The sequence below is a fragment of the Sus scrofa genome, chromosome 2 (genome assembly GCF_054392235.1).
Source record: "Sus scrofa isolate SSC_HxYL_T2T_F1_AM1 chromosome 2, Sscrofa_HxYL_maternal_Yorkshire_Landrace_v2.0, whole genome shotgun sequence".
NCBI lineage: Eukaryota > Metazoa > Chordata > Mammalia > Artiodactyla > Suidae > Sus > Sus scrofa.
Window position 1 is genome coordinate 114,498,476 of NC_139384.1, and position 12,571 is coordinate 114,511,046.

Consider the following 12,571-nt stretch of genomic DNA (forward strand, 5'->3'; position numbering starts at 1 on the left):
AAAGAAGAACAAACTTAAAAAACTAAAATGCATGTAATAAGATGGGCAAAATAATGAGTAATATGAGAAAAGTAAATTAAAAAGTAGCATCGGGCTCTGACTTTAAATCATTTGAGTGACAAACGTTAGAAAGATGAGTAATAGCAACTGAGATGTGAGGGCCTAAGAACCCTACTGCACTCCTGGTGGTAGCAGAGAGCAGTGCAGCATGATTTATTCACATGAAGTACCAGTGTACCTTATAAACCTACCATTTTATTTCTGAGTACGAATCTCAGGGGAATTGAGAAGACGTGTATGGGGATTTTTTTTTTTTTAATAGAAATGTTGATGAAGGTAAGAGTTGGAAGCAGCATGGATGTCTGTTACCTGGGAAGCGATAGATTAACCTGGATGCCCATCAGTGAGATAGTGGGTTTGTGGAACACATGGGTGTTCAAATGCCAATCATCATAAAGGACTGTTGTAATACTTAAAATGGTTTGTTATTTTTTTAAATTTAAACTTAATGTTAGTGTAAGTGCTTATGGGCCACTTAAGAAAATAAAAGTGCTTGAGTTCCCATTGTGGCTCAGCGGGTTAAGGACCTGAGGTTGTCTCTGTGAGTATGCTTGTTCGATTCCTGGTCTCGCTCAGTGTGTTAAGAATCCAGTGTTGCCACAACCTGTGGTCTAGGTTGAAGATGTGGCTGGGATCTGGCATTGCTGTGTTGTAGGCCACAACTGCAGCTCTGAATCGACCACTGGATGGGGAACTTTCATATGCCACATGTGTGACTGTAAAAAGAGAAAAAAAAAGGAAATGAAAATGCTCTATCTGGAATTAAAAAAAAAAATCAAAAAACCAAGTTCATAGATACGGAGAATAGATTAGTGGTTGCCAGAGGTGTTGAGTACAAAGTGTCCAAAATGGATGAGGGGGGTCAAAAGGTACAAACTTCCAGTTATAAAATAAATATGTCATGAGGATGTAATCTATAGCATGGTGACTATAGTTGATAATACTATATTTCATGTTTGAAAGTTGCAAAGAGATCTTATAAGATCTTAAAAGTCCTCATCACAAGAAAAGTTGTGATAGTCATGTTAACTAGACCTGTGATAATCATTTTGCAATATACACAAATATTGAATCATTATGCTGTACATCTGAAATTAATATAACTAATGTTGTATCAATTATATATTCATTAAAAAATAGAAAATGAAAGTGCAACTTTACCAAATTTTTAAAGTCTGAAAGCTAGAGGATAAGGGTATAGTCTAGTACTCCAGGAATCTTCTCCTTATCTTCAAATAATTTCTAAATTTAAAAAAATGATGCAGAATATTTAATAATTAATTCTACTGATATTAAAAGATTTATAACTAAAAATGTGGTGTCCGCACCACAGCAGTAACAATGCTAGATCCTTAACCTGCTGAGCCACAAGGAAACTTCCAACTTCAGGTATTTATTTAAACTTGAATATGTTAGGTTAGCTCTTCTATTTCAAGGATTTTTGCTAGATTGAAACTCCCTTATTCCCAATATGTAATATGGTTACATTAATATTTAGATATTTTATTTTTTATGATTTTTTCAATGTACATAATATATTTAGCCTATATAGTTTCTTTTTTAATTAAATTTTTTATTATAGTTGATTTACAATGTTCTGTCAATTTTCTACAGTACAGCAAAGTGACCCAGTTATACATTTATATGCATTCTTCTTTTCACATTATCCTCCACCATGTTCCATCGCAAGTGACTAGGTATAGTTCCCTGTGCTATACAGCAGGATCTCCTTGCTTATCCACTCCAATTGCAATAGTTTGCATCTACTAACCTCAAACTCCCTGTCCATTCCATTCCCTCCCCTGCCCCCTCCCCCTTGGCAACCACAAGTCTGTTCTCCATGTCCATGAGTTTGTTTCTTTTCTGTAGATGGGTTCATTTGTGCCATGTATTAGATTCCAGATATAAGTGATATCATATGGTATTTGTCTTTCTCCTTCTGACTTACTTCACTTAGTATGAAAGTCTCTAGTTCCATCCATGTTGCTGCAAATGGCATTATTTTGTTCTTTTTTATGGCTGAATAACATTCCATTGTGTATATGTACCACTTCTTAATCCATTCATCTGTCCTTGGACATTTAGGTTGTTTCCATGTCTTGGCTATTGTGAATAGTGCTGCAATGAACATAGGGGTGCATATATCTTTTTCAAGGGAAGTTTTGTCTAGATATATGCCAAGGAGTGGGATTGCTGGATCATATATTCGTTCTGTATTTAGTTTTCTGAGATACCTCCGTACTGTTTTCCATAGCAGTGCGATATTTTAAATATTGTTATCTGCTGAGTCATTTAGTGTACTCTGATAATACAGGATGTCTCTACATATTGTACAGGGTAATACAGGATAAACAGAGTGTAGTTGGCTGATTATAGAGTACTTGACTACACTGGACCTTAAAAAATAGGGGTTCAATTTTACTCCGAAAGTAAGAAGTTCAGTGATAGAATGCTCAGTGCTTATATAGAGGCTCCATTGTGCCATTCTGACATTCCAGTTCTTCTTGTGTGGCTTTTATATCATGCAGGTTACCTCTACGTTGCAAGATGGATGCTTTATTTCTATGGTCTCATCTATATTTCAGGAAACAACAAAAGGAAAAGAGTAGAAGCCATGTGCTTTCTTTCTTTCTTTCTTTCTTTTTTTTTTTTTTTTTGTCTTTTTTGCTATTTATTGGGCTGCTCTCGTGGCATATGGAGTTCCCAGGCTAGGGGTCCAATCGGAGCTGTAGCCACCGGCCTATGCCAGATCCACAGCAAGGCGGGATCAGAGCTGCATCTGCAATCTACACCACAGCTCACGGCAACGCCACATCGTTAACCCACTGAGCAATGGCAGGGACTGAACCCGCAACCTCATGGTTCTTAGTCGGATTCCTTAACTACTATGCCATGACGGGAACTCCAAAGCCATGTGCTTTCTGTGTTTCCCCAGAAGCCTCATTTAACAGTGACTTCCATTTATCTCATGGGCCAGAGCGAAATCACAAGGTCTCCCTTTCAGTTGGATATTGGCCTTCATCAACTGGCACTTTCGTTTTCTTTTCTCTCCCTTTGTTCATCTCTTTTCTTTTTGTCCTAATTTTTAAGAAATAATCTAAGTTTTATTTTTTGAACATGGTATTTTTTTTTCTAATTCTTCTGTCTTTTTTTTTTTAATTTATAGGAACTTCTTTCTGTGCTTTTTTTTGTTTTGTTTTGTTTTTCTTTTTAAATAGCAGTCCAGGGATTTCCCATTGTGGCTCAGCGGGTTATGAATCCAACTAGCATCCATGAGGATGTGGGTTCAACCCCTGGCTCGCTTAGTAGGTTAAGGATCCAGTGTGCCGTGAGCTGTGGTGTAGGTCACAGATATGGCTTGGATCCTATGTTGTTGTGGTTGTTCCAGCAGCTGCAGCTCTGATTCAGCCTCTAGCCTGGGAACTCCCATATGCTGTAGGTGCTGTCTTAAAAAAAAAAAAAAAGGCAATCCATATGTTATTACATTGATACAATTTCTTTTCTAATCTCTCTGGGGATATTGAAGATGATTAAGATTTCTTTCAACCTTGCTGCTGCACTTTGTGTTGTTTGCATTTTTTCAGGATTCCCCTGTTTTAATTGCTTTTTTCAGTTTTCCTAAATATTCATAATTATGAGGTACTAAATAAGCTATTGAATATGGGATACATGGGTGAGATGTTTTGGTTGATGGGTTTCATTATTAGGTAACTTTTTATTGGAAGACTCTAAAATATCAGTAATTTAGATATCTGTAAGTCTAGTTAGATTCTTTAGAGGAGGATTCTTCAGTATTCTGTTTGTAGTATAAGCCTGGTTGCTGGCTTTCAGGAACCTGGTATGACAAGATATCTGTAGGTTATACTGTTCACTAAGCATACTTTCATTCAATATCTTTTTTTCAGCCTAGCACTTCACATGGAAATAGTGAAGTAGATTGGCTTCCCTAATTAGGACTCTTAAATGGATATTGGAAATTTAAGAGAGAGTGCTCTTGAGATAAACTCCTATGGAAAGGAAAGGAAGTAAATGAAGCAGAGTTAGGCAGAGGTAGAAGTTGGGCTGTGACTCATTTTCACTGAAAGCTTCACCTAACTCTAGAGGGAGCTCTGAAGCTGGGGTGAACTTCAGAGTTGTCCTGCATTGCAGTGAGGGCCTTTCTATTTCTGCGTCAGTTTTTGTATGCGAGGTGGCCCCAAGCGTGACTTTAGTTCAGGTGGACCTTTTTAGCTGAATGCAATTTCTGGAGAAGGCTGACATCTAAGGGCTATAAGTTGGCAGCACCCTCACTAGCTAGAGGGAAGTGTCCTTTGTTCCCGAAGGAGCTCTGCGTAGTCATAAAAGCATCCTCTATACTTCTTTTCACATACCTTATACTTTCAAATGGTTGGACTATGTTTTTTCTTCCGTCCTCTCCTCATATTTTTTTTCTTCTTATATCATGAAGTCCTAATCCTCATTTTGATTTGTCAGAATTCTGTTATTTTTTTAAAGAATCAATTGAATTTAGCATGTCTTTTATGAAGTCATTATTGAGAACCCTAAACGAAGAAATGTTTTCACCTGTTAGTATCCCATTGACCCTGGAATATATCTCTAGCATGGCACATAGCATATATTGCTTTAATTGTCAATTATATAATTATAAATATTAAAAGATTGTTAGCTCCTTATGTTCAAGGAACTAGGCTCTTACTGAAGCCTCTACATAATAGAAACTCAATACACTTTCTTTGAATTTAATATTTATTGATATATACACTAAAAGTCTAGACAACCAGGAATGGTCAAATTCTTATTTTATAAATGAAAAAATTATACACAAACCACTGACAGTGCCAGCTAAGTCTCTTATTTTGCCTTAACATAAAGTACTCTTTTCACTAATGTTTAAGGTATTTTGCCTGATGCAGTATTTTAATAGAAATGGTAGTTAAATCAAGATAAAGTTTTTGGAAAATAGCATAACTTTTGCTTCATCAAAGGTTTTTGGTGTGTATGGAATCAGATCTTAATCCTGTTATGACCCTATCTACATGTCTGTACAGCGAATAATTTGGTTTTGGCTTTCAAGGGTCATGTTTTCTTGAACAAAGAATTTTCTTAACGATGTAGAGTTCTTAAACCATTAAATTATTATCAGCTACAACTAATCATTTAACTTAAAGGAGACATCTTATCAGAGAGGAAGCATTTATAAGCATTTGGTCAACTTTACATATGATTTGAGCTATATTGGTCTACCAAGCCAGTATTCTGTGGGTAAAAAATAAATAGGAAATACATGATGGCTTCTTAGTAGTCTGGTGTCTGCTATATTTCAATTGACCAATTTCTTGCAAAATCTAAGCATTTCTCTAAGAAATCATTGTGTTTGGTTCTTCTGTATTTGATAACATGATAGTGATCTCCTTATAATTCTCTCCTGTTTGCTTTTGGGACCCTTCACCAACCTAGTTTTCCTCCTTCCCTCATGGCTAATTTTTGTTCATCTCTTTTTGTGTGTGTGTGTGATTTAATCGCTATATTTCATTGCTTGGTTGCATATGCTCTTAAACTTTTTTTTTTGAAAACAGCCCAGTCTACACATTTATCTATACATATTTCTGAAATAAAATTTTCATGGAACAGCACTTACTATATATGTTATATTCTGATATTTCCTTTTCTTTTTCTTCCAATGCAATAAAGTGTTGTGATTCATTAAACTGATGTCACGAACCCAAATGCATCAAAACTTGCAGTTGAAGACCTTGCTTGGAAAGAATAAGCTGTTCTTAGTCTTGATTGTCATTCCTTAATCACTGACACTCAGAACTAACTTTTCATTTCGTACTTTTCTTTGTTTCTACCTTGATCATTACTGCCACCCATGTCTATGCACTCATCATCTTATACATGGTACCATGCTAACTGGCCTCTCTGACTCTAGTCCTCTTCTCCAATTCACTTCAAGTATGTCTCTCTTATTCTCTATTCTTTGTATACATAGCATCTAGCACATTGCTTTGGAAATCAATTTTTTGTCATTGTTTTTTGTTTAATTTTGTTTTTTATTTTTTTAAATTTTTTATCATTGTTGATTTACAATGTTATGTCAGTTTCTGCTGTACAGCAAAGTGACCAGTCATTGGCAGATGCAAACTATTACATTTATAATGGAAATCCGTTTTTAACAAATGCTTTCTGAAGGACTGAAAGCTTAAATTCCCCAGGGATTTTTTTTTTTCAACTAGAGAACCATATAATATGGTACTCAAAATTTTCCAAATTTGATTTTAATCTACTTCACCAGTCTTCTCATCTGATAATACCTGCCAAATATTATGTGTTAGCTATTGTATCTAGTATCACCATCATTATCTTTACAAACTCTCTGTTTGAACTATGTTCACTTTGCCCATGGTATGCTTCCTTTCAGTGTAGATCTGTCCTTTCTGGGTCTGTCTAAATTTGTAGCTTTGCATCAGGTTTTCTTCCTTTGTAAGGCATTCCTGACCATTCCACCTTTCACTCACCTCTTCTACATTTGGAGTTTTTAATTGCTAATTGTTTGAATCTCTCATGTCTTTGCGAATGTTAACTTTGTATTAGAGAGTACTTCTTATACAATGTGCCGTGGAATGATTTTCCTTGAATATACTGTTATAAATGCTTTGTAAAAACAAGCAGGCAAATAAATACAAACCAAGAAGGAGAGAAAGAAAGGAAGGAAGGAAGAAAAGTAGAAGAAAGGAAAACAGGAAAACAGTATTTTATGGCAAAGTATGGTAAAGAAGAATTTATGAGTTAAGTGATGTTAAGAGGGCTTTTCTGGACTGCAGGACTTTTCAGTCTTAACACTGTAAATCTTCAAAAGGTAGAAATTATACATAGGATTCCCCAAACATCAGTCTAAAAGACTGTAGACCTTTTTTTGATCATAGCAATCCTCTAGGGCTAGGATTCTTTAGAAAGCACTTTATGTAAATGCTATTTTAGGGCATTCACACATAAGTACTTAGTTCCCTTTCACAGCATCTTTGTATATTAAATACTGTTGCTTTACCATTGAATACATGAGGAAATTGAGACATGAAGAATTGTAATCATATGCCTAAGTCACAAAGCCTCTGAGAAGTTGTACTAAGTTTAACTTAGTATAGAGTCCAGCCTTACCCTCAGTTATTTGTAAGAGCAAGAATTTTTGGTGACCTCTCCAACTTGACAGAAACAGGACTGCTGGGTAGATTCAATGACATAGGATGTCGCTCTCAAAAAAGTTTAGCTCCTTCCAGCTTCATCTTTGTTCTTGCCATTTAATATGGTATTTAATTATTATTAAAATAAATATGTGTGTGGAGTTCCTACTCTGGCACAGTGGATTAAGGATCTTGCATTGCCTTACCTGTGGAGTAGGTTGTAGCTGTGGCTCAGATTTGATCCCTGGCCCAGGAACTTCCATATGCCAAGAGTGCAGTCCCCCCCCGCCCCAAATGTGCATCTCATTTCCTTAAACAGATATTCTTCATTGAAGAGAAGATTTTATGCCCCTTTTCAATTTTGAAACCAAATCCAGTGCTTTTTCATTAAATATAGAATTTAGAGCTCACTAATTTCTTGTTTTAATGAATGGGTATTTGAAGATTGTTGATTTTTAAGATGTTGCTATTAATATAGGTTATTATTTGGATATTATGAATATGTTTGAAACTACTAGCTTTAGAAAATCTTTTTACATGGCCTGTATTTATTGGTTAATTTGCAAGAGTAAAACACAGATGAGAGTGTCACTGTGCAAATAGATTTTACAAGACTTTCCCTTTAATTCTAAAATGTTAATTTAAAATAATACTATATTTCAGGTAAAAGAATAATAAATAAAGCACTCTTGAGTGGCTTCCCAACTTTTGAGGGTAGGATTATCATTGTCTAATAAAAGAACTTGATTATATTTATTATTTTAAATAGATTCATAGGTCCAGATTACATGTTTAGTCTCTAACTTAATTTTGTTCAAGTTCAACCTTTTGGTATAGCATTCTTGGCTCTTAAAAATATGGTTCAGGGTGCCTTTTAAATTGTATTTTCACATTCTCCTTTGCTCACTGCTATAATCTCTGGCTCATTATTCTTCAGACAAGTCCTCTGCTTTCTTTCTGGCTCTGCTCATGTTGATTCTTTTGTTTGTTGAAATCATGTATATCTTTCCAGAAATTCTTAAATTTTATCTTCTCAATTAAAACTCCCAATTCTGGAGTTCCCGTCGTGGCGCAGTGGTTAACGAATCCGACTAGGAACCATGAGGTTGCAGGTTCGGTCCCTGCCCTTGCTCAGTGGGTTGACGATCCGGCGTTGCCGTGAGCTGTGGTGTAGGTTGCAGACATGGCTCGGATCCTGAATTGCTGTGGCTCTGACGTGGGCCGGTGGCTGCAGCTCTGATTAGACCCCTAGCCTGGGAACTTCCATATGCCGCGGGAGCGGCCCAAGAAATGGCAAAAAGACAAAAAAAAAAAACAAAAAACAAAAAAACCCCCTCTCAATTCTTTCACCTGATTTTTAAATCATAATAATTCAACTTAAATTCATATAATAGTTTTTATGTCAATGTATCAATATTATTCTGTTATATATTATAGCAATATTATTTCATAGTACATATTCTTTATCTTCCTCATATCTCCTCCTCTCCACCCCATGCTCCCAGACTCCTGAAGTAGGAGGTAGGAGTAATTATATTGGTCTTTGTATAATAATAATAACAACAATAAAAATAGCAAAAATAATGATATCTGAAAATTATGTGTTTACTAGAAGTAAGTGTTGTAGTGTGGTGTGGTATAATATTCCTTTAGTCTTTACAAGATACAATGACATCAGTAATATTTTTAGTCCATTTTATAAATGAAGAAACTCAGACCTAGAGAAGTTACTTGCCCCATAAGATTAAATGGTGGTGGGCCCAGGAATTGACCACAAGCGCTAAGAATCTATAGCATGTATTCTGAATCATTGCACAGTAATCTACTGTGTTGACAGTAGTAGAAGATCAATAATTTTTTAAATTGATTTACATTTTCAAGGAAATAAATTTTTGTATATCAAAGTTTGATATGTCATGGTTAGTCTATTTCACACATGCGTTTTCTTCAAAAACTTACATGTTCACAGTATCTTACTTTTTATGAAATATGACTTTTATGAGAATGAACATAAACTGTAGTGTAGAAGGTTATACAGCATGATTTGAAAAATAAGGAGTTTAAATCATTTGACTGTCATACTACTTGAAGAAATGACTTTTTTTTTTTAATTTTTTTATTTTTATTTTTTCCCACTGTACAGCAAGGGGGTCAGGTTATCCTTACATGTGTACATTGCAATTACAGTTTTTCCCCCAAGAAATGACTTTTAAAATCTAAGTTAATAACTTTTACCATTATGAAGCATTATTCCTTACGGTAATTATTGGTAATTCATATTCTTATTCCTTATTACTGGCTACATTTTGGTTTATCTTTTGCTAAATAATACAGGGTTATCCTCTTGTCCATTTCCTCTATGCCAGAGGTGGCAAATTGATTTTCATTTCAAGGATCATCTTTGTTTGTTAAAATAGTGGTAGCTATATGGAGGACTGAGTTGAGAAGGATTCTGAATCTTTTTGTCCAGCTCCTCAATAAAGAGTGCTATGATCAGTTAGGAATAGCTGATATAAACTTATGACTGGGGCACATAGCACAGTGCCTGCCATACTTGACTTTCCTGCTGTAAGCTGTTGTCTTTTCGTGTTCTCCAGATATATGTTGGAGTGTAAATGAATTTAAGTGGTAAGTAACACATAACTGAATAAAGGAATGCCTGGATTACAAAGAGTAATTTGTTCCCAGCTAGGTATTTTAAAATAGGTCACTCTTTATATTACCTTTTAATGTATGTAATGTGTAGATTTTTAGCATTATATCAGTTAATGTTTCTGTCATCATGATATTATGACCTATACATTCCTATTCTACATTATATATCTTGGCACCATTTTCTTATCCTTTTATTAGGTACTACTGTTGAACTTCAACCACTCTGGGTGATGCCAAGGATACATTTTGCTACAACAATAATTATGCTTCTGGACCCTCGCCTGGTAAAATGGAAAGCATGTAAAATGTATGGTAAGTTTATTAAATTCTTATCCAGTCTTTTCCTCGGTTTTTCCTTTTATATCTACAGGATACGGTAGTCACTAAAGGTATTGGATTAGAATGATGATATTATGTTTGTCAATGATCTCATTTGCTATTTCCTGGCTCCCTTCAGGTAGTACCTTCTGCCTCTTCATGGGCTTTCCTACATTAAATCTAAAAGTATTTATCCTTAAAGTCACTTCACACTTACAGACTTTGCTTCTTGTTAAGGATGATGTCTATGTTTTGAGTCTTCTGTCTGGTCTTATTAAAATCCCATGACAATTCAACCTGAATATAAAGATAAATGATTGCCTTTATTTTTAGAAGTATCATATACATTTTTATGCTTATGAAAGCCTAAATTATATTCTATTTTCAAATTGTACAGCTAACTTGAGTTTTGTTGGAAATATTACAAGCCTAAAAATTTGCCGCAAATCTCTTATCACATGTTTCTCTGCATGGAAATTTTCATCCACATAAACTCATACCTTTACCTACCATAATCCCATTGACAGAAATCGCTATATGAATCTCTAACAAGTGCTAAACACCTTTAGAAAGATTTTCCACTTTAATATCAATGTGACTTTAACAAATTAAACTGTAACACTCTTGTTCATGATATAGATTTGTTTTTCACCTAAGATAATAAAAATTTCAATAAGCATTCTGTCACAATAACTATCACCCGCATCCTACATTCCACTTTATATAAAATTAACTTCACATACATAATTTTTTGTATAAAGTTATTCTCATTTTGTAATCAGGGTTCTTAGATGCAGGCACTTGTATTCAACTCGAGCTAGTTTAAAAAGAAAAGGGTTTTTTCAGAGTTATTAGCAACCTCATAGGATCATTGGGAGGGCTGAAGTAACAGACTCAAAAGAACTAAACTGCTAAGGGAACCTGTCCCAAGTTCTTTAACAGATACATTATAAGGAGAAGAAAGGGATGAAGGGGGAACCTATAGATTAAAAGAGATTTAAAAGACACAGCAAAATTTTCAAAGAGGTCAAGATTAAACTTTAGTAACTATGGTGTCTAGGGATGCATAATTTTAAAAGATAAACTGAGGTATATTAAAGATTTTAAGAATTTATTTGAGCAAAAATTCATTCAAATAAGGCAGAGACAAACTGGAAGTAGTAGAGCTCCACTGACAGGAGCCAGGAGAGAGACTTTTATAGAGAAAATGTTAAAGCAAAAGAAGGAAATTATTGATTGGTGGTAGCTTAAAGCCTGGCTGGCTGTTTGTAACTGGTTACCCTTAGGTTTCAATTTTGTAAACTTGGGGCATTTACAGGCTCACATTTTGGTTTGGTTAACATGTGTAGGCCATGGCATTAGAAACACTAATCTTATCTAATGGTCACAATCTAATGGTCTTCTTGTTTGGTTAATGTAACAGTACTTAGGTGATAAAACTATCATAAAACCAAAGGAAGTAGTTGTTCTAATCATCAGGATAGTAGTTATACTGGGGAAGTGGGGACATGTTAATGTGATGGGTTATGTGAAAGGGCTTCTGGGTGGCTTGCAAAGTTTTATTTTATGATATGGGTAGTCATTATAAGTGATTCTCCTTAAAGTAACTCATTAATTTATTTATTCATTCACTCATTCATAAAACAATCTATGTTTTATTTCACATCCGTGCTTTATTTTAAATTAAAGAAGTTGAAGATATAATTCCTACCAACATATCAACATGTCGATAGTATTCCCTGCTTATAAGAGAGAGATTGCTTTTGAAAGATAGTGTGTTTGCCAATATCATGTTTTTCCTGGAAAAGTTATATTGGAGAACTTTTAAATTTGAGTCATACCTAAAAATCATTTTAACATTAATGTACAAAACCAGCGTACTAAGACTAATTTAATAAAAAAGCTTTGCTTGCATAAAAAACAGATATATATCCTTCTAATCAAGATGTGAAATAAATATCAATGAATTGAAATTTGAAATATATCATGAATATGAATGACTAAAAAGATTATTGATTTTCAGGAGCTGGAAATTTTGGCTCAGGTAAGGTGACCTGAATCTAAATATTTGTTCTTCATTCCTTTTATGTGTGGCTCGATAACTCACATAATGATTTAGACTTAAACATTGTAATGAAATTCTTTTTTCTGCCTGTCCTGCATTTTTTTTTTTCTTCCTCCTCTGGTTACCACCCTTCTTCCTCTGGTTACCACCTTTCTTCAGGGGACTGGACCTCTTCTGCTCCCATTCTCGTGAGTTTGCAATAGCAGTACTCTGCCTCGTGATAGAAGTTCAGCCCAGGCCAGCAATGGGCATGTGACCCAGAGTAGACCAAACATAGGCCTTCTCTGAAGTT

At 34.8% G+C, this 12,571-nt stretch overlaps 1 protein-coding gene across 5 annotated transcripts in view; it reads left to right on the forward strand.

Moving 5' to 3' along the window:
- The window catches only part of LOC106509506 (uncharacterized), a 1,068,352-nt gene that overhangs the window by 106,449 nt on the left and 949,332 nt on the right, over positions 1-12,571 (forward strand). For all 5 annotated transcript variants that reach the window (XR_014838412.1, XR_014838413.1, XR_014838414.1 and 2 more), the window contains exon 2: positions 10,095-10,208. Coding sequence is in view for 2 of the 5 variants with exons in the window: in XM_085014117.1 (XP_084870243.1) it covers positions 10,095-10,127 (33 nt within the window). In the remaining 3 variants the exon portion in view is untranslated. The remainder of the gene's footprint in view (positions 1-10,094; positions 10,209-12,571) is intronic.